Below are 23,309 nucleotides of genomic sequence, written 5' to 3'. Positions count from 1 at the left end.
ACTTTTCCTATTTAAAGTTTTATAGGAGTTCAGTGCCATTTTCTGTTCATGTGACTGTTTCACCTGTCACCTATTTCAGTTATCTAACAACCTGCAGCAATTTAAGGAATTGCTTGGAAAAAAAAACAATCACAATTATACATTATTCAAGCCTTGTCAGCCCATATGCTCACAGTAATGTTCTACAATTGCAAAGCCTTGGCCGGCTAGAACTCCTGGTCTCTTGCTAGGCATTGTACAAATACAGAACAAAAGGCTTGCCATCCAAAGATTTTGGTCTCTTCAGCTCTCCTGGGCAGACCACAAAGCAGCTTTTCATCCTGTACACACTGATGAAATGCTGTAATGCACCTTCTGACTCACTAGTCCCAAAACTGAGTATGTCTTTCATAATAGTCTTCTGATTTTATTTTTTTTTAATCAATATAACATATCAGAAAGTGCTTGCAGAATCAAGGTCCAGAATATTTCCAGGATAACGTTAGCTAAAATGTGGAGATTTCTAGAGATCTGTATCATTCAGACAAACAATCAGGGTTTTCTTCAAGTGCAAAGATTGGTTTCATTGCAGAAAATGCTTATATAGTACAGGTGCATAAATATTGCTGTGAGTCCACAGGTAAGACAGTTCCAACAGTCCGTCCTCACGAAGCAAGTCTGCGCATAGCCTAGTGAGATGGTTTTCAAAAGGCGGAGAGAAATAGGCCATGGTTAGTTCTGAGTACACACAACAAGAGTACAGATCAAGTAACTGTTCTGAGGTAGCTGCCCTCTGACTTGTGCACTGGATAATTCAGTCAGGAACCTGCAGGTCTGAAGGTTACCAGTGTTCACCTTCAAAATGTGGCTATAAAAGTGGAGGACAGAAATCTTCCAAAACACTCTTTGACCTTGGCTTGGTACTTTTGTGTCTGGCTTCTTCTCTTACTTAATGACAATTATATAAATATATAAGCAATCCTGTGAATAGAAATGAGAATTCAAGTCTTCTTGGCTTGCCATTCCCAAACGTTCTGTTACAGATTATGGTGTTTTTCTAGCTTTTTTAATCCTTCATTCCTTTCTGCACTGTGATTTACAGAGGAGTGGAAAGTGCATCTCCCCATTTTAGTTATAAAGAATAATATTTGGGTATCTTGCAATATTCATGCCAAAGAAGGGGTGAATCAGGAGTACCAAGTGTCAGGTACTGACCAAGCCCTGATGAAGTTTGACAGAACTCAGGAATTAAGAACAGAGTTCTGACTAGTACCACAATAGGAGGGAAACATAATAATTGTGCCTTTACCTACATGGAGTGTTATAAAACTTCCAAGGTGTTGATATATCAGTAGTTTAATCCATCTCAGACTATAAAAGGGCATTTAGCCTAATCTCCCAATTTCCGAATAAATGTGTGCTGCCCCATTATTTTAGCAGTAAGTGCTACTTTATTTTCTGTCAGTATTCTCTAAACGCAAAATATCATGGTATTGCTTTAATGGACTTGTACTGCTGCGTGTTAGTTATGTTCAGTATACTGCTTTACTGCAGACTCCTCTAAAATGTTTGGATTGTGCAAGTACGTGTCTGCTGTGTTAAAAGGAAGAATGAAGGGGCGAAGTTGACCATAATTTTGGACTCAGGTGCTTCAAGCCTTACGAAGTCTTCTTCCAGGCACCTAACTCATGTTTAGATTTGTTTATAAGCCTGTGTAAGGCAAAAGTGGCCTTAGGGAGAAAGAAATCAGGAGGTGCTTGTGCACATATCATCTAGAAGAAAAACTTCCTCCACTAAGCACTGACATTCAGGTACCCAGAGAGTGTATTTATTCATAGAGAAGGAAACTGTTGAGGGCTCAGTTGATCCGCCATACTTTCACCCCATGACTTAATGCTACAGGCAAAGGAATAGAGCCAGCAGTATTGCATAAGTAAGAGACACATTCATTTCCAAAGTGCGTACCTCTTCCTGAACATCCAGTTGATCATCAGGCCGGCTTGTTTCTGTGAATTCGATGGGTTCTTTAGACTCCTGCATGAGTGAAATCTTGGCAGAAGGAAATTAAGAAACATGATGAGTTACATGTTGTCTGTATAATTGAAACTGATTTATTACTCTGAAATACCTTAAGACAGCTTCCACAGCTTACAGGAGTCTGTTGTTTACTGCTCCTTGACAAAGCTGTTGATTTAGTTCAGCTGAGAGGAACTTAAATGCTGAAAAGCTTTTGGTCCTGCCTCTCCTCATATGACTAGTTATGGCTTTGTAAAAATAATTAAAGCAGAATCTATCTCTAAACTGCTGTATAGCTTTGTCAAAATGTTAATCTCTACTGTAAGACAGCAGTATGCAAAAAGTATAAAAAAATAAGGGTCCCGTCCTAGTTACCAGTAATATTAGTCTTAATTACTATTTATTCATTATACTGTAATAGTGATTGCTAGGGAAGGAATTGTGGTGAAAAGACAGGAGACCATTATAAAGCCATTTTCCTAATGTGGGCCCACATCTTTATATGCTACAGAGTGTGCTGGTTATCTCAAAAAACAAAGGATACAACTAGGAAATGCAGAGAAGAGCAGTGGGAATGAACACTGGTGTGGAAAAGCTTCCATACACACTCACACCAAGTAGGATGGGACTTTTCAGCTTTGACCAGAGATACATGAAATTACTAATAGTGTTGGGAAAAAGAGCAGGGAATGGTTATTCATTGCTACTAGCAATCCTGAAATCCAGCAGGCTTGAAACAAAGGGGAAATATTTGTCATATAACACATTAAAAAATTACAGAACCCATCTCCACAGGATAGTGTCAAGCTAAAATATATAAAGGGGTTCCAGAAGCTGTATGACAGACACATTGAAGAAAACTCCATCTGTGACAATTAAATATAATGGGCCAAATGCACCCTCCAGCTGAAAAAGTTCTTAACCTGTCAGTTGTCAGAAACTAGAAAATGTGTCTTAGGATAAAGTGTTCTCTGTGCGTTCTGTTTCTTGTGTTCTTTTCACTGTTAAGATCCTGGGGTTGACAGACCCTTCCTTTGACCTAGCAAAATATTTGTGACTACAGAAGCTGCCCAATTTACTAGACTCTCACTTTTTTGTACTACGGCTCTATTAGGTCTAGTTTCCAAACATGCCATGCCATAATGGAAATTCCAAGAATGAACGCTAGATGATAGAAGGAAGGGAAAGGTACTACTGGATATCCTTACCTTCTCAAATATAGGATCCTGCTTGTCACTGTACGTCATTCGATTCCTTATGTAGAGCACAGCATCATGGACAGTCAGGAAGAACATGTCTTTTCTGACAGTATCATCAAAGAAGGCACTCCGTTCCAGTTGAGATATAAGGTTGTCTGAATAAAAGAAAGTCATAACAGGTTAATACAATTTGAATAAATTTAAGAAATAAATGTCAAAATACATGGTTACAACTATAAAAAAATCAAACGTACAGCCAAATCAATCAGTCAATCATAACTTTGTCTTGACTTTTACTTTCCATATTTCCTTTGAACCCCACTATTCTTTGTGTCCCACCACAGCTCACCATGTTTATCAGTGTGATAATTCACATTTTTATTAGAACAAATGCTCCCACAGACACATCTAGAGATCCCTTTTCATCTTCATTTTATTCTTTGCATGAGTGGTATTAGAAATATTTGGATGTTTACCTTGATATGAAGCAAAGTATACTCTCACATCAATTCTCTCAAACTCTCTAATTATCTAAAAAAATAAAAGTTTGCAACAAGGACATAAATAAATAAAGTCTATAAGGAGAAAATACATATATGTATATATGTCTATATATGTAATGTATAGGCGCACACACACACTTCATTTGTTTCTGAGTGTCTTCATTCCAAATGTTTTATTTATTTATCGTAAATAAGGAACTGCCATACATAAAGATTCAGTATGTAGGTACCTGGTTGCTGAAGTGGCCTGTCTTCAGCTATGTAATTTTATACACACAAGGTTCTCATTCTGTTCTCATAACATGAATAACCGTATCTCTTCAAGTGAGAACCACGTGGGCCTGAGCAAGCTTTATTTCCCCCCAGGTATGTGTGATATGATACATTCTTTCACCGGCATATGCAAATTTTTTTACACAGATTTTTCCCTCATGCGGTGCAGCAGATGGACCTGCTCTTGGATGAAAAAGCTGCATATGGAAAGAGTTATGTCTATGGACCCCTTATCTCTTTTGTCTCAGAAGCCAGAACTGAAGCAAAAGCAGTCAGAAGGCTGAAGTGAGGCATCCAGCATTCTTGTATCTCAGTTAGTTAAAAGGGGAAGGCTGGATTCTACCCCTGGCTCCCTGGTGACAGGCAAGTCTTTTAGAATAGTATTTCCAGAGGTGATTGATAATTCCATACTCTTCTGTTCATTGATAAACTAGAGTCTTGGTAATCTAAGATCTGATTTATAGATAGGCTAAGCAGTCCCAGCTCCGAAATAAAGTTAGTGAAAGCAGAAATCTGAACACAAAAAGTACCATAAAAGACTAAAGACTGAACAGTCTTTGTAGCTGGGCACCAAAAAATAATGGAAATACTCTTCACCTCATTTCCCTCTCACTAAACTAGGAATATTAGCTCCTTATTAAGTAGTATGATGTTTGAGGATGAATTAATGAATATTGATGATGTGCTCTGATATTAGCCATAGAAAACCCTATAAAGAAATGAATTGTTCTTCCTTCATAATGTAAATAATATGGAATTAATACATAAATACAGTGGTTAAAGCCTCAAAAGTGATGGAAGACAAAATTTTTACTACCTCTGTGTTGAGTGAGCATTATCCTGTGCCCAAATTAAAGCAGGAGGCATGTGGAAAGAAAATATATAGCCAAATATTTCATAACATATGCATACAAGGTGACCACATTTTGCAGTTCTAATTATAGAGTACTTGACTATGTAACCTTCATATTGTTCTTTTAATGCATTTTTAATTTTTTCCCCACATAAAATATGCATACACCAATATTCTACCTCTTGCTGTATAAGTTTTGAAGGTATTTTTCAACAGCAGACTTTTAAAAACTCAGAAATTAACTTCAGCTGACAGCTCTTGGTTTACATACTACTGACTAGTTTCATTTTCATGGAACACCAGAAAAAAATGCCCTTACCGTTTTTATTGATCTCACAGCTACGACATCCAAGAAGGTTACTGCTCCAAAATCAAAAATGAGACTGTGGATGGGCACCTTGGGGATGTTTACTTTGACTGGGAGTTCTGAATTCCAGTCCACTTGGATCTCTACTTCTTTGGTGGGAACTTGAAGATCTTCATTGTCTTCAGGTTCCTCATCAGTCGTGAAAGCTTCATTATTAATACCAGGCTCACTGATGATGCCGTTCTAATGTGCAGATTATATATTAAATATATCATTTAATCATGGAGAAGGTTTTGGAGTTACAGGAAATACTTCCTTATGATAACTTCTGTTTCAGGAATGAATGAGACTGATACCTGTGACCTGTACCCCCTGCTCCCAACCCCTGGTGACATCGTTAGTATAACTAATGACAAAAGGCAAGCAGCCATTCTCTGTGACCAAGCAAGTCACATATTTGTTCCCTTTCCCCTCATTCTCAGGTCTTGAAGGTCCTGTGGATCAAGCAGACAAACCAAACAGATTTCTTCTTCCCCTCCCTAGCAGCCCAAGATTCCTGGGTGCCAGGCTGGTCACTCCCTTCCTTGTGTCAGCAATACTGTGGCCAGCAGGACCAGGGCAGTATCATCTCCCTGTACTCAGCGCTGGTGAGGCCCCACCTTGAATCCTGTGTTCAATTTTGGGCCCTTCACTACAAGAAAGACATTGAGGGGCTGAAGTGTGTGTATAGGAAGCCACATAGTAAGAGTATGAACGCGTGAAAGAGTCAGCACTTCTACTGCACAGAGACAATGTGAGGTGGTGAGGTGTAGAGGTAGGATCAGGGAATCTCTTGCTTCCATTCCTGTTAACACTATGACTGTCACAGCTGCCTGAATCTGTGGGGTCTCTTGCAATAGGTGTAGTGCTCTGCTAAGTCTCCCGCAGGTCCTAGACTTATAGTAATAAGTCACACTTTTCCATCTTTATTTTAGAGATGAGTACAGAGGAACTCATAACTAAAGGTAAAGTAATAAGCTGTAGCAGTAATCCCTTGGGAAAGGACAGAAAGAAAAAATCAATTTACCTTAGTAGCTTTTAATTTCCCCTTCTTGATTAGCTTTTGTATCTTCCTCAGGGCTTTGAGCCTCTTGTTATATACCTTGACTGCATCAAACCCCACCTACAGAAAAAGGATCAAAATGATTTAATTTTAGCTAGATTTAATTTTGAGGAAATCTCAAAGACAATTAAGAAGCATCCAAAGCTGTCACATATCACTTACTGTGGATTTGAGGCTGCTTTTCAGTCCGTCGATGTTAGCATAAAAAATTGGACTTGAAAACCTGAGGATCTTCACACCTTCTGGTTCTATAACCTGTTGCCAAAAATATAAGGTTAAGCAGCAGCAAGCATATTTTGGCTAATGAGAAGCAGTTTAACTACTTCAACAGTTCAGCTACACATCTAATTCACAAAAAATGGTGTGTCTTTGTGGAGAATTGGTTTTTAGGAGCTTAGAGCCCAAGCATGCAATATGGATCACCCATCTTGATCCAGATGAAGAATTTAATGCTGAAACTTCTTATTTTTGAGCACTCCACTTCCAAATTCAAGTTGTCCACAATATGCAAGGCACAACTTCGTCTTACACTGGCTTGTAGACTGGGAAACTCAGCAATTACTTACATTTTTGTAGTTCTTGACTTTCTTGTAGATGTCTGTGCCAGGAATGTTTCCAAAGCCACCCCATGAAGGACTAACAGAAACAAAAGACAGTGAAGGTAAACATGATATTTAGGTATTCACAGAATGTAAAGGATTGCTGCATGCAAACTGTCACAGATTCCTGTAGTCTGCTGTCTTGGGCCAAACTAATGGTCTCACTGGAAAAGCATTGTATCTTTGGTTTGTGTCACTGTGCAAGGGTCTTTTTCTGATGCAAATGATGCTTTTCAAATACAAGGTATTTTGGTCTCAGCCTACTTGCTGCACCATTTTTATGTAGAACTGAATGAATAACTTGTTGCATTTGTTTTCCAAACCAGAAACATGTTTTAAGAGCAGGTTAGTTTGGTTTGAATGAGAAAAAAAATTGACTCAAAAAAATTAATGTTTTTCATTTCAACTCAACTGAAACAATACATTTACATTCTTTTCAGATTACTTAAAACTTTTTGTCCGACCCTTTAAATTTTGATTTCAGTCAATAACAAAACCAAATATTTTGCAGTCTCCAGATATATCTTTAACAATTGAAGCAAATTATTTGTAAGTTTGTAAAGCCTCACCTCCCTTTTATATTTTGATTTCACAAACCTGAGTTGAATTTGGAAATGTTTTTTGAGGCTCTTCAAATTCCATTTTTATAATCTACTATTCTGTAGGAACTTTTGCAAAACTTTATTTTTAGGCATCTGCTGACAGTGCAACTATCCTTTGGCATTGTTAGTGACCGTACTCTCTGGCCTCCTGGCTGAAGGAAAGGAGTTATGTTGGATTTTCAGAGGAAAAATAAATCAATGAAAAGTAACAAGGTGGCCAAAGAAGACTCTGCAAAGCCATTTTTTCTCACAATTCCACTACCATTTGTTCATGGAGCAGCAACAAATCAGCCACAAGCACAAAATTTTGTCTTATTCTCATGTGTTCTCTTCCTCTTCTTTCACAGGCGTACACTCAGTCTTGTATAAGCAGTAAGTGAAAAAGTTATCGGCATGTGTAACATACCATAGTAGTATTACCTTCTAAGAGTCACTATAATGATCAGTTAATTACAGAAGCCATTCATACATCTTTTTACATTTGATCTGCAATGTCCCTTTCCAGAATTCAGCTATGTGAGTGCATAAATAACATACAGTTATAACATACAGTACCACCAGAGTACCCAACATGATATAGAATGAATAGCGATAAAATAATGCAGCTTGTATTTTATCAATGTAATTAAATGATAGCACACAATGTTTTGTTCTAAATGGTAGATTTTATCCATTTCAAAATTTTTGTAAACACAAGCAGATTTTCTGCCACAGATCATCTTGCTTTTCAGCATATTGCCTTCCCTTTTCATGGTATAACACTAACAATTATTTCTAATCCTGTGTTACTTACAACTGAACTCTCAGCACAACCGTCAGCAATCCAAACAAAAGGCCAGCAAGTAATCCCAAATCAAGTCCCAGAATGATTGATGCTACACATGTGAAAACCCAGATCATCTGGAGAGGAAATAACAAGTGTAAAGTCTTTTAATTATAAAATACAACTCCTGGTCATGCTAAAGAACCACTGGACCAGACACTACGAGTAGCAGAAGAATTGAACATTGGAGATGGTCATAGCACACTGGCAATTAGCTGACTCCCATACAAAAGCCTTCCTCCAAAATAATTCTACCAATCACTATCTTCTTAGTCATAGTTAGCTGTTTAGGAAATAAGTTTTTTAACAACATTTTTCAAGGATCAAGTTAATTTAGTGAAAGCAAAGGGGATGCAGTTAACCATTGCATTTTCTTATTTCTGATGGCAGCAGTCTTTGTTAATCTTTCTTTAGAATTTGGAAATCATTTATTTTCCCAGGATGTAAAATACTGTAAGATGCCCCACCTACAGACATACAGAGAGGGAATGGGGCTCCTCTGAGAATCTAAGAATCAGAACTGTTCCAGAGAGGTATTTTGTATTAACAGGTTGATGGCACTCTGAAGTCTCCACTGAATATTCAGGCAGAACAGTTGAAGTGGGCTCCTCAGCTCCTCTCCACATCACTGCCCAGGCAGAACACCCAGTGGACCAAATCACACAAAAAGCTGAGTGCTCACACCTGTCACTGAAGATTTTTACCTGTAAAGAGGACTAGTAAATGATTGACTAGAAAGTTTCAGATCTACCTAAGGTAAGTTCTGCCCAGTGACACACACTGTAAAATCTGTGCATAGTAAGGACTGCATGGAGAAAATACTTTCCATGCAATCTTTTCCAAAAAAAACACAATGGGAGATGTAAGCAAGTACCCTGACATATGATTATAGTGGTTCTTAAGTCTGTTCATATATCCATTAGCATGACAAATGAATCCACATTCTAGTTTGGATTAATCTTGCTAGAACAAGAAAACATATTTTTTGAGGACTACCTGAAATTATTCAGGCAAATGCTAATGTGGTAACAACATCAAAGCATGTGCATGAATTAAGAAAAAGTTAGATTTTCTGGCCCGTTTAAACTGTGCAAAAGATAAAAGCAGAATGGTAAAGGTGGCAACAGGCTATCTTTATTCTGATTTTCAAGGCATCGCAACAAGACTGCTGTAAACTATGGTAATTGCTATGCAATCACTGCACAGGAATGCCCCGATTGGCACCCTTACTGTGGGACAGACAGAATAAAGAAAATGAGCAAAGAAAACTCTGAAATGAGGAATTTTTAACTGACCTCAGGACACTTGCATTTTAGAGACGCACATAAAAATTTTCCAACATTAACTCTACAAAATTCTGTTTTTGTGGTAGTTAAGAGAAACTTGGGTGGCATTAAAAGGCAAAAAGAAAAACAGGAAAAAAAAAACATTCAGTAGAAAACAAAAAATCAGGTTACTTACAGCATCCACTTTATTCTGTCTCCACAGACGGGGAACATCAAACACTTGCATGAACATCCCTTTCAAGTTAGCAATGACTACAGCTGCCAACACAGACTGGGAAGAATAATGATGAAAACATGTTATTCAGAAGCAAAAATGCATATTAAGATACTGCTCAACATTATACCCTATAAACCAGAGCCTCGTCTGGTGTCAGTCACCATAGTTGAAACAGGACTATTAATCCTGCCCATGAAAGCTGAGCATTCAGATGGCATTGCTGCGGGTGGCTGTGCTGCAGAGGACAAGCACGGTACCTTTTGTAAGGGCTCTAGCAATTTCCCCAGGGCCACAATCGCGATCAAAACAATCCCAGCTGAGATGATACCAGCAACCTGCAAAGAACAGAGTGTTCATAGGAAATGAACTTATTAAGACTCTGTCTTATGTTTCTAGGATTACAAAGCAAAATGTACAAGTAGTTGCACATCACATTTCTTTAGGAACAAAGAGACCTGCCAAAATGCTGTTGTGCTTAGGCGTACGTGGGCAATCATTACACACTTCAGCTAGCACAGAGGAAATTCAATTAAGCAAGTAGCGTAAACTACTGCACGCAAGGTAGTAGCTCTTGGTAGGGTTACGCTGCATAAACAGATGAAAGCAAAGTCTGTGTGTTGGCCAGAAAAGGGGCTGCTGGATAACCTGAAGTTTTCCGCTATTAAAAGGTGTAAAGCTGTAGTGCTGTAAAACAGAGCAGCACACTCAACATGAGAAAGATGATGAATGGCATATGGCAGGGCTGCTCAGGCCAGCACATGGGAGCTTCATTGGCAGCTCTGAGAGCATTTCCTGCCTCATCCTGAATTCCTGCTGTGACAAACTCAGTCCCTGAACTGGGAATGAAATTCTGGGGAATTAGGTTTGAAGGATTTCTGTCCCCTGGTGTAACTCATGCTATGTAAAACCTGATTGCCCTCTTCTGGCAGAGCTACAGAAACGATTCACTGCCAGAGCACAAGCTGCTGGCTAAGGTGCCCGTGGCTTTTCATGTGCCAGCAATGCAATCGTTTTAGGGCTATTTTCATCCCATTGTGAGAGCTGTGCCCTATATAAGATTAAATTTACTCATGCACACTACTAGTAAGGAGAGGTCATTACCTGAGTCTTTCCACCAGTACTTTCTTGGACGGCTGTCCGTGAAAGAGCAGTAGTTGCAACAAAACAAGAAAAGGCACCTGAAAAAATGTTGCTGATCCCGAAGGCAAGGAATTCCTGAAAGATAATTGAATAATACTGTAAACACAGATGCCTGATGACAGTTTTGCAATGGAGAATGACAATAGATTCTACAGTAGTTTATAAAGTAGGTAGCACAATAATATTGAGAAGATTAGGAATTACTAGTAGCTGGTAAATGTGTACAAAAGTTCCTCTTGTGCCAGTGTGACTACTTGTGTTTGGAAAAGAATACAATGAAGTTGGAATACTCTCCCTAACATGGGCATACTCATCTTAGTATAAAGACATTTAAAGCTTATTTCCATCAATGTTATCAAACCTAACATTTCTAACAATTACACTGGTATAACCGCATCAACAAATGGAACTAGTATAAATTTAACTCCCAAGTATCATCAGCTAAACAAATTTGAATCAGTACAACAGTCTGAGTTTAGACAAGCCTCTAATTAATGCAAAGCATTGTATGATTAGTAGAACTAATCAGGAACTTTGCAATAAAACACAGTTTCACTGAAAACTTCTAGTTTGTTGAGCCAGATTTTTTTCACTCCCAACATCCCAATGAACTCACGCTGAGTCCCAGGCAGCGTTCTCATAGATTTGCCCCAGGGTCACAGATGCTGGCGCCTACTGATGCTGCTTGTTCTGCTCAAGTGACAAGGACCCTGGGAGCTTTATGTCCTGGGATCTGGGCCATTCCTCTGCTGGGAAATTAGGCATTTGGGAGCTGCTTGCAACCCCATATAATTGACAGAAACATTGTTTTCACCAAGCTGACACAGTCACAAGGGCTTTTCACTCACTGCAAATTTTTTAAAATATAATTTGAGATCTTATTTTTACTCCCTCCTGTCTTCTCTCCAAAATGGAATTTCCTGTAAGCTTTTCATTAAGCTCCAACTACAAGAACAGGATTTAAAATTTATTTTCTTTAACAGAATAGACCTAGATGATTCATGTTTATTCCTGTGTAACTGCTGTGCTCTGCAAGAAAATACTGCAGGAATAGTTCCTGGTGTTCTTAGGTTCTTCAAAATTATTTTACTACCTGCTTTTATGATGGTGTTTTAACTTCTCCAGTTCAAGTAAACTATGTGCCCATCATTCATGGCTGCATTTAACCTTTGCTATGTGTAAAATTCACAGCATAGTATTGAAAGGAAGGCACTTTGCTTTTACAGACAGTAATTCTACTACTACAATATTTAATCAGTATCTTTGAAGCACATCAGTGCTGGCAGAACAGCATATTCAACAAAGAATGGCATAAACAGCACTTCCGGGAATATGTATTATTTATTCAGATTTATTATACTGAAAGTCAATGTGTGTTAGGCAACTTTAAGTCAAAGTGTTAGCAGATATGAACTTTGAATATTGTAAAGTGATCAGCATGTTCAGAAGTATAGCTTTGTTACATACTGCAAAATAGTGTTTCCAAAATCAAACTTTATGTAACACATTAATACTAAAATAAAGGACTCATTAAACAAAGTCCTCAGCTTATCTATTTATTGTAGTAAGTGTATTTTCTCATGTGTTCAAAGGATGACATTCAAAATCAGCATAGATGCAGGACAAGGAAGCTTTCCAGCATTTTTCTCCCACACCCATGGGGAAGCCACAGAACCCTTGGAGAGGGCACCGAACAGCAGCAGGAATCCTCTAAGAGCTTGTCGATGTTCCACTCGTGGAACATTCTAGCTCTGTGCCTTGAGACACCAATGGTTAACACAGTTCAGCTATTTGGTGCAGACAGTTATTCAAGTATGTTGATATGCTGGTAGGCACTCACTTTTGTGAAGCTGCAGGACACAGCTATACAGCTGCAAGTATATTTGTATTGGTGTAACTGGTATCATGCTGGGAAGTACAATAATTTATTCTGTAGGAATAAAATCATGCCTTAACTGAAAAGTTCAGCTGATACAAATCCTGCATATAGACTAAGCCTAAATAAAGCTGTCTGGAGCAGCTGCTTAGCCTGACATTGCCTTCCCCCTGGGGCCCCAGCAACACACCTCCAAATGTGCCTCACAAGTAGAAATGGAAAGCAAGTTGCTAAAGCTGGCCACATCAACTCGACATCACCAGACAATTCCCCTATAAGTGCTTAGCTTTAATTTCCTTCTCAGGGCTACTGCAGTCACTAAAGCAATACAGAAGGAATTAACTAGTATGAAAAGCCCATACTGAAGATAGAGCACATCTCTATGTGGTAAATTTTTCAGGTAAGATATGGAATTTTCAGCCTTTTTTTTTTCAATAGCTGAAATAATTTTTCCTGTCAAACTTCAACTTTAGTCTGAAATAGGTGTATGAATGTTTCTTTCATTTGGCTGCATAAGTCAACATGAAACAGAACTTACATTCACGATGTTTCTAAATTATTTCAGCTGTACATACCTGGTTTCCATCAATAGCATAGTCATACTTGGTTGCATATACTTTCCCCACGGATACAGCAATAGCATAAGCAACGATAGCAATGGAAAAGGAGGATGCTATCATCTGGGAAAACAGGCTGACATCTGGAGGTTCAGGAGGCAAAAATCTAGCATTTAGAAAATATATTCATGTTACCAACTTGGGTCAAAATCTGTTCTTACTAGAACTGTCAAGGAGTTTGAGGTGGAGGCATACAGGTTGTTTATAATATGAAGTGTAATGTTTCAAGTTAATAAAAAGGTGGAAACAGCCCATTGACATACAGAACACGCTTATCTAGCTCACCATAGCCCAAATCCTGATGCTATTAGTCAGCAACAAAGCTCCCATTGTTCTCAGCATGACTGAGATTTGGCCTTATGATAGCAAAGTGAAAAAGTACATTTTTTGGAGCATTGAATAAAGGATGTATTGAATATTATGACGAATTACATAAATATGTTAATGACACTTCATACTATTGTTAACATACATCTTCAGAAGATCTCAAAAACATTTAATCCCCTACTGTGTTTCCACAAATTTTAATTAATCAAGGCCTGAATACCAAATGGAATGTGAAGGTTACTACTGTGAAGTGCTCTGAATCTTTCAAGTGAAAGTGTCTGCCAGTGTAATCCCGAACATCCTTCCTCCTGCGACCGTGGAAGTGACAAGATTGATTGGGATAACAGTAGGGGCATGAATATGAACCACAGTGGGATAACTCAGGTCTACAAGAATTAAATCTATGCAGAATTTCATTATTAAAAATTCATTAATTTTTTTTTAGATTTTCCATAGTCATATATTTACTTTACGAGCATGAAGCAATTAATTCTCAGTTAAACTTCATGAATCAGAATGACATCCCTATGCCCGTTTTACAGATGATGGAAATCTAGGCAACACATTTAGGTGGCATAGTGGACAGAGTAAGTAAAACTTAGAGTTACAGAGAAGTAAAACTCAGGAAATCTCCAGCTCTAACTTCTAAACTCAGGTTGCAGCTCTCAATATCTCTTTTATGTTTTTTCACTTACCACTGTCATTTTTAGCCAAAAAATACCTATTTCCCAGAAAACAAAAGCACTCACCCTCTTGGAATGCTTTTAACAATGCCTGCATTGTATTTGCCTTCAAAGTCAGCAGCATATGAAATGCCAGTGGCTACTATTGTCTGTAATAAAGAAAACAACAGTTTTAATACTAAAAAAGCATTCTTGTCTTCCTGTAGCTAGCCCCATCTATTTTAACTGTTATCAGGTTTTTGTTATGCTCTGTTGCTTACCACAATAACTTCTATTGGTATAGGTATACGTATCTTGTGTTTGAATCGATCATTTATCTCTTTAACTACCATGCAGACAACAATAGTGATGAGTCCAGCAATAAGATCTGCAACGTTGGTGGTACCAATTCTTTGAAATGTTTCAATAAGAGTCTGAAAAATAAAAATGACAACATGAAACATGCCTATGATCACTTGAAGGATGTGAAAATACTCATGAGAAGATCCAGGCGCATGGGGTTTTGGAGGAGGCTGAGTTACTTCCTTGTCCAGGCCTGGAGGCGCATGACAATAATGTACTGTCAAGGTGCTACAGAATCTGTGCATGCATTTAATGGTGAATTTAACTGAAAAAGCCTAACTTCAAGAATTGTCCACATGGGGGACTTCTGCTTCCTGATTTTTAGGAAATCAATACTAAGTAAGAAGAGATAAAGCCCTACCTGTGTATTACCTCTACCTGTTATTGGAGCAAAGAACGGAAGATCTATAGCTGTTCCACTTTGTCTGAATAGCAAGAGACATCCTCATTTTTCTGTTCAAAAGCCAGCTAGCAAGACTCTGGTTCACTATATGCCCAGTACATATGGTCTGTAGATTACGCTTTCCTATTTCCAGAGAATGAGTATGAACACATGGGTTCTGCCAGACTGTGGAGAATCCTACGCTTAAGAAAAGCTGTCACTAAAGCTCACCTTATGGTACATTAACCCTCCCAGCAGAGGTCAGTCCTCTCCTCAGCTGGAGGGCTCACAACTGCAATAGGCAGCTCCCTTCTCTACCCTTGCTATGCCCTTGCCCTATTGTTTATTGCAAACAAGTGTACAGAGAAAACATGAAGGGATGATTACAGAACAGCTCCAAATACTCCTCTGTCCTCCTAGGCATCATGATAATTCTCACTTGTCTCTTGTCTCCAAGAAAATCTAATTATTCCATACATAGTGAAGCAGCTTTAACAAAATGATCTGGTGTAGAAAAGAGGTTAGAAAGAGACTCCTTACATTCTGGTTAGCTCCCACATACCAACCTGTCAGTTTAAAGGCAAGGGGAGGGTTGCAGCAGCACTAGTACCATTCTGAAAAGACTCTGGTTTTGAAATAAAACATCTAAGTGCTGAATCAGCTCTGGTTTCTAAGCTAAAGCAGCAGCCTTCCTGAAAGTCTGAACAAGACGCCTTTCTCCGGGTGACTGAAGGCGTTCCTTGCCCATCATTCTGCTCACACCAGACCCCATGCTCACGGACCATTTCTCACACCGCCCCGCTTCACAGGGCAACAGTAACTTCCTAACTCGGGGGGGTGGATTCTGCTCATGTTGGATGCTTAGTGTTGCAGTTTGTTGAACACCACTCCTGAAGCAAGTCCAAAACTTGCTGAAGCTGACGCAGCAAGTCACTGGTTGAGCAGACCAGAAATCACAATTTCTTTGCTCTACACACATCTGCAAACACATTGATTTGGCTCACCTGTACGGACACAGAAGCTTTGAGCTTAAACCTAAAATGTCAGCATTCCACTCAGGCTTGCAGGAGCTGGAAGAACCTTGTAATTCCTTTTCAAAAATACCTTCTACTAAATGTATCACCCTTCAATAAACATAAAAAATAGAGATAGAAAAACCAGCTGCATTAATGACCTACCAGGTCTCCTCTAAGGTCTGTTACATAGCAATTTGTCTCATTTAATTTTCCGTGTTCTGAAGTAAAGAGTTTTCATTAATTCTGAAAAGGGTCATAATACCTTTTTTTTTTTTTTTCCCAAGGAGTTCACCAGATTTTTTTTTCTAAAATTTGCTTTACTGTTTGTAGTTATATTCATCCTATTTTTGCTAATTTAGATGTCTAATGTATTTTCACTAGCCTGGTTGCCTGAACTAGTGTGTAAAATCTGTAAATACATTTTTTTGTCTAGAACAGCATCTTTCAGAAATCTGTTTTTCCAATGTGAAGTGCTATGTAAGATCTAAAACACTATGAACCTGAATAGTTTCTTGCTGAAGTCAGTGACAAAACTCTCAATAATTTTCCTGGGGAAGGAGACTATTCCATAATATGAGACCTGTAGGAATTCAGTATTTCTGTAATGCAGTCAAGACATTTCTCCATTTGATCATTTTGTCTAAGATCAACAAATGGAGTTGTGACAGCAACATGTAGCCTCACCTTAGCTAACCAGTAGGTACCTGGAGGCAGGGTGGGAATCCACATCCTTCTTTAGGTATTCACAAGAATGGCTACAGTGTGGAACAGAGAATGATGCCCTTTACCAGAATAACCTGCTGGTTTAAGAGTAAAGAGGCTTGGGATCGGTCAGCTTTGGAGATAACCTGACAGCATTAAGAAATTATGAAACATCCTTCACAATAAGACAAAAAACATGAGGCAGATGGAAAGTAGTCTCCAGAAGAGACAACCTAGAGAAGAAGAACTGTTTTGCTGGATAACTATGTTTAAATTTTATATGAAAAACTGCTCTGCCTGAAAATCAATATGGCAATTAGACTTTCAGCATCTGGGGAACCAGGAAAGCAGCTACTTAGAGCCCCACAGCTGTAAAAGGACTGCTGCAGTTCTTTGTGAGAGTGAGAACTAAATGAATGCCCTGTGCTTACCACCATATATATGAACCATTCCTGTAAGAAATGGAAGCAGAAGATAAACAATTATATAAAAATTATTGCGTAAAACCAAAACGGATGAGAAGGGCATACTTACATATATTATGGAAAGGACACCATTATAGTTTTTAGTTGAAACATTTAGGACTATTTTCAGTTGTGACACAAACACTTGAAAAGCAGCTGCAGTTGTGAATCCCCCAACTAGTGGATCTGCAAGGTACCTCACAATGAAACCAATCTGAAGGACTCCAAATACTACCTGGAAAAGTCATGAAGAATAACAGCTTGCTAAACAACAAGAAGTACAATTTTATTTGGTGATTTCTTATGCTTTGTTCTTTTCTCTTTGTTGATACAGAGTCTCAGGACCATCTTCCCCCATTGCAGCCTAGTGCAGCTTAAGATCATGCCATCCAAGGGAATAAAGGAGACCTGATGAAATATGTGATAGGATGCTCCAGGATACGCACCATTAGCACTTGGTTTTGTGCATGTCTCCTGGTCTGCAATCACAGGGCTATTCTTTAGCTGTCTGTGCTCCCAGTCATGCTGCCACAGACTCTGGCCAGGATAAGAAGAATAATCCCCCAAAAGCTCTTCAGAGTTTGAGATTACTTTCCTTCATTTTTGTGTTTTGCTACAGGAAATTGTCTTACTGCCCTAGTAGATATTTCCATGCTGTATGTTTTCCCATTAAAATCAAAGCAATATCAACCTTGTGTCTTCAAGCCAACTATTTTACCTGTAAAATTCCAACCAGAAATGTGAGAGTACTAGCAATCAGCACTCTCTGTGCATCTCTGGCTGCAGTGTCTATTAGTGGCTCAGTACCATTAGTCCCTGTAGCATTACTGCCATCTATGAGAAAATTATCATCAGGGGCCATGCTCAATACAACAGATCCCACCATCAAACTGACTACAGGGAATGGACCTGTAATGACAAACAGAACACACTGCAGTTTAATACACATTGAAAAGAAGCATTTATCAGACAAGACAAGCAAACTCTAAATCAAAAAATCCATTTAATATTTTAACTGGGGTACATAAGTATTAGAGTGTTAGGGGCCAGGAGCCACAGGCACTGCAAACATGACACAAAGACACAATTCCTTCCATAAGTAACGTATTGTACGTGCAGGTGCAGTTTTATGCTTTGCCAATTTAGGGCTGTACCAAGGCCAAAAGGGGCAACATGTTCCAACCATCTCCCTTGTATCAGTACCACAGTACCAAAACCAGACAAAACACATCACTGATCCAGCTGAAAGCAACATTTATTTAAATTTCATTTGTGGGGTTTTGGTTTGGTTTGTGTGTTGTTTTTGGTTGGTTGAGGGCCAGGGAGGGTGGTGTGGGGTTTTTTTTGCTGTTGTGGTGGTTTTTGGGGTTTTGTGGGTTTTTTGTTTGTTTGTGGGGTCTTATTTTGTTTTTTTGGGGGGTTGGGTTTGGTTGTTTTTTTGGTCGCAGTTTTCAGCTGATCCAGATTACCACATAGCTGCACAGTAAGGAATCCCACCACCATGGTGGTGGCAGGAGCATGCACCAGGGGGCAGGACCACATCTTTTGGCAGTAGTGTGGTACTACATTGGCTAAAGATGACTGAAACTATACTTTGGGCAAGATACAGAGAGAGTCAGTGGTCATCGTGACAGCAACACACAATCTAAAAGTAATCACCTTTGTTGCGGTTATTTACTAAAATTATGCAGGAAAGGAAAATGTTCTTAAATGTCTTAAAGAAGGATAAGTTAATTTTACAGATACCTTAGAGGACATTTAATGAGTAAGAGTATTAGAGAAAGCACGAAAAGGAGTGTTTGATAATCTACAAAGTACGAATGTCAACATGAGTAGAGGTGACAGCTCAGACCTGGATAGCAAATGTGAGCTGATAGGTAGGGTAGGAAGATGCTAACAAAGTGGAGGGAACATACAGAAGTATCCAGTGCAGCAGAGGAGAAAGCTGATGAAAAAGCTTAGTATCATGCAAAAGCTTTGGGAAGGGAAAACAATCTATTCTTACTAAATATGAACAAAGACAGACTGTATTTTGTTAGAATTAAGAAAAAGAAACTTCAGCGATCAAGCTGTAACATGAATTTTAAATGTGAGAACTGACAGGAGATAAACCCCATATTTTAAAGAAAGTATTCAGAAAGAAACAACAAGGTTTACCCATAGCCTTGATGTGAGGACCTAGAGCGAGGCTGGAGTGGACACACAGGTTCTGGGTCTCCGTGACAGGCAAGAAGATGATATTATCCACAGTGATCAAAAAAGGATGCAGCAAGGAAGGCTTGTAGAGAAGACTAAGAGTTCTGTTTTAGCCATCTTGAGCTTTAGCTGATAGACAAAACGTCTGCTCATACTGCCTACTGAGGCCTTGATCTAGTAATTTCTTGCAAAGAGTGTAGCCAAAGACAAGATTTAAACTTCAGCATAAATGCGAGCAAAAAGCATGCGTGCGCACAACTGAAGTTAGCTGCTGTGCACAACTACCTGTACAGAGAAGAAATAAGCATTAAGTCTCCCAAACCCATGAATATTAATATTCAGCAAAACCAGTTTGGTTCAGAAAGTGGCTATTTTGTATGAAACACAAATGTTTACAGTAAGAATTAACACTTTGTATTATATCATTCACTGTAACTTGAACATATGCAGTTACCAACTGAGATGTGCCTTGATGTTCCCAGGAAAAAGTATGTCAGGATGGGAAAAAAGGCAGAATAGAGACCATATCCAACAGGCACTGCAACCAGCAAAGCATATGCCAAACCTGAAATGACAGATCATCAAAATGTCAGATTTAAAATCTTTTGGTAAACCACTCTCTTGTCTAGAGTGGACTTTCAGAAAGATTTACTCCATTTGACTAGATACAATTTAGTATGTGTTTTGTCTATAAATCAGTTGCAGGCGCATATGTAAATACCAATGACTGTAAATTATTGTATATCCCACAATGGGAGCTGGATGAGTAAGTCCAGAGAGATGTTCCTATATGTCTACAGGTAGCACAAAACATAGACTGAACAAAGTTTAAGTGGGGGAAGAGTGACCAGTCCACCCCTTGAGAGAAAAGAGGGATATGTGAAGTGTTCCAGTCACAGACAGAAATTTCAACCAGACTCTGAATTACTGAAGTACAAATACACTTCAGTTATGTTCAGCCCTCTGAAAAATCAGGTTGGTTTTTTTTTTCAGTACCAGTTTATAAACTTAAAACCCCCAAAGAAATCACACAAATTTGAGTTTTGATTCTTAACATCATCTTCCCTTGTATACCTGTTCAAGCCATCAAATCCAACAAAGAAACAAACAAAAGCCCTCAGTGTCATAACCCAGTTAGCTCCCACTGCAGGGGGTAGTATTCTGTAGTACTGATCTTCAAAGATACCACAGAAACCTTTCAGAGCTCAAAACGACTGAAGTCCTGGTCATACCGCTGTGACTGGTGGGAGGGCTGCAAGCAACACACACAGTTGCTGGGAATTAGAGACTGCAGGGACTTCAAGATCCCAGAAACCTCTTTTTTGGCAAACTTTTTGGTCAATTTCCCCACATCACATGATTGAAAATTTCAGATTTTTTTTAAATTACAGCTAGATTTAGATTTGAACTAATGTCGTTGTTTTATCTTTGTTTGTTTTAATACATAGGTGGGAGACCAAACAAGGACAGGGAACTGCTGGAGAGAGTCCAGCGCAGGGCAACAAAGATGCTGAAGGGAGTGGAGCATCTCCTGTGTGAGGAAAGGCTGAGGGAGCTGGGGCTCTTTAGCCTGGAGGAGACTGAGGGGTGACCGCATTAATGTTTATAAATATATAAACGGTGAGTGTCAGGAGGATGGAGCCAGGCTCTTCTCGGTGGCAACAAATGGTAGGACAAGGGGTAATGGTTACAAACTGGAACATAAAAGGTTCCACTTAAATTTGAGAAGAAACAACTTCTCAGTGAAGGTGACAGACACTGGAACAGGCTGCCCAGGGAGGTTGTGGAGTCTCCTTCTCTGGAGACATTCAAAACCCATCTGGACACATTCCTGTGTAACCTCATCTGGGTGTTCCTGCTCCGGCAGGGGGATGGGACTGGATGATCTTTCGAGGTCCCTTCTGATCCCTGACATTCTGTGATTCTGTGATTCTGTGATTTCAGAAACCAACTTTACAAGTGGAATCTAATTGTGAGAAAATCAGGTCCCACTGTAAAAAAAAAAAAAAAAAAAAAAAAAAGGGAGGGGGTTACAGTAAGAAATCACTTTGTTATTCCTCAGACCGCTCTGCCTGGGGCAGAAGTTTGTAATGTTTTTTTTTTTTCGGCCAGTCTGAGCCTCCCTAGCACCTCCAAGGGAACAGACAGCAGGGAATACTTGTGGCTAATTAGGAATGCATAAACTGCTTTCTTCGTTCCGCGTGCGTGCCATTGTCCCCTTGTGCAAACACTTAATTTTCATTGAGAGAAAATGTGGGGTTGACGCAGCTAATCTCCCCCAGCCCTGAAAAATTCTGAAAATAGTGTGAGAATGCTATTGAGGTGAAAGAAATGAATGTGCTGGATTGCATTCAGGGTTACAGCTCATCTTGTCTTTGAAAGAGGACCTTAGCAGCTGCCTCAGGCAGAAGGTTCTGCCCTTTAAGCCTTCCTTAACTAGCTTATTTTAATGATTTTCTGCTTATTTCTGCCACTTTTCTATTTGCTCGTCTACTGAATGCTTTCCTAATACATGAAATAAGGAAAGAAGGAAAACTTAGTATTGCAAGCCATGTACTGTAAGTATCTATCAAGTTTATAATTTTTTAAAATGTGGATGCTCCACTATCTCCTTCAGGTTGTTTTCTGCAGATACATGAACAATCTCATGGGCCAAATTTTAAAGGAGGGTAGATATCAAGTTTGCATTACTTTGCGGCAATAACTAGATTTTTGTAGGCAGCTGCAGGAGAGCTATAGGCTTAGATAACCAAGAAAGAGAAATAAGACCACATTACGTTTCTGAGCTATTGCAATGTAATTACAATTTTAAATATAAAAATTAATATTGTTTGAGTAAATGGCTTGAAAAAAAAAAGTTAAATATATCTTTATAGCTCATCAAAGGAAATTTAAATCTTCTAGGCAAGCAGAGAAAAAAAAAGAATACATTAAATCCATCAATTATTTATCGAAAAATAATACCTAATATCTAGTATTAAATAACAAGTCTCAGATTTGTAATTCCACCTGCATAACATCCCTGTGCTCAGCTGGCTCCCTCACAGCAACCTCCCGAGAGCCGACGTGCCCGGCTTTACCTTGCAAGGTGGCGACGAGTCCAGTGCTGACCCCCGAGATGATGTCGCTGATCAGCCACTCTTTCACCCGGTAGTTGGGCAGCCACTCCAGGATGGGCAGGAAGGATTTGGTGATCTGAAAGACCCTTTTTCTTGAACATCTGCGAGGAAAAAAGTGGTAAACGTACCCCGCGGGGCAGCAACTGGAAAGCCCTCGCCAAGCCGCAGCTGACAGAAGCTGCGCCAACGCACGTTTGGACAGGCAGAGGTTGGCACGGTCGCGTCTTCCAGACGGGGATGGGGCAGGTGCTGGGGACAAGAAGCGCCTTGTGGGCGACTGCGTCCACTCGCTTCGATGTGAAGGGACGCAAAGACCGATCTATCGACAGGTCGGCGCTGCGCGGGCCACTTCATCCCTGGGCGGGGGGAGTTTATCGGCGCCCGGGCAGCGCGTCCCCCGGCGCCCGCCGCCTCTGCTCTGCTCACCGCCCCCCGCGCCCGCACAGCCCCGGGCGCCGCCACGCACCTGCAGGCCGCCTGCGCCCGCTCGCGGAGCGTGGGGGGCGGCGGCGACCGCCGCTCGTTCTCCTCCTGGAAGCCCGCCTCGCTGTAGATGGGCCGCGCCACCACGTAGTGGCTGAGCTCCGCCAGCGGCTCCTCCGGCCGCTCGCCCGCTGCCATGGCCCCGCCTGAGGCGGAGGGCAGGGAGCAGCGCCCGCGGCACCCCCTGGCGGCCCGGCACCCCC

At 39.8% G+C, this 23,309-nt stretch overlaps 1 protein-coding gene across 1 annotated transcript; it reads right to left on the bottom strand.

Moving 5' to 3' along the window:
* Positions 1-588: 588 nt before the first annotated feature.
* Positions 589-23,244, bottom strand: SLC26A4 (solute carrier family 26 member 4; the record flags this gene model as incomplete). Its single annotated transcript, XM_082053294.1, has 20 exons — positions 589-668; positions 1,945-2,028; positions 3,204-3,349; positions 3,671-3,725; positions 5,143-5,373; positions 6,197-6,292; positions 6,395-6,487; positions 6,799-6,868; positions 8,227-8,333; positions 9,718-9,813; positions 10,017-10,094; positions 10,861-10,974; positions 13,351-13,498; positions 14,469-14,551; positions 14,663-14,815; positions 17,379-17,543; positions 18,027-18,217; positions 19,959-20,069; positions 22,585-22,724; positions 23,090-23,244. 20 exons carry the CDS (start codon positions 23,242-23,244, stop codon positions 645-647), a joined length of 2,340 nt encoding a protein of 779 aa, XP_081909420.1. The 3' UTR covers positions 589-644.
* Between the last annotated feature and the right edge of the window lie 65 nt (positions 23,245-23,309).

Source organism: Streptopelia decaocto (genome assembly GCF_964273445.1).
Source record: "Streptopelia decaocto genome assembly, chromosome: 1".
NCBI classification, from domain to species: domain Eukaryota; kingdom Metazoa; phylum Chordata; class Aves; order Columbiformes; family Columbidae; genus Streptopelia; species Streptopelia decaocto.
The sequence above is the reverse complement of the archived record's forward strand: the minus strand, read 5'-3'. Positions and strand labels throughout refer to the sequence as shown.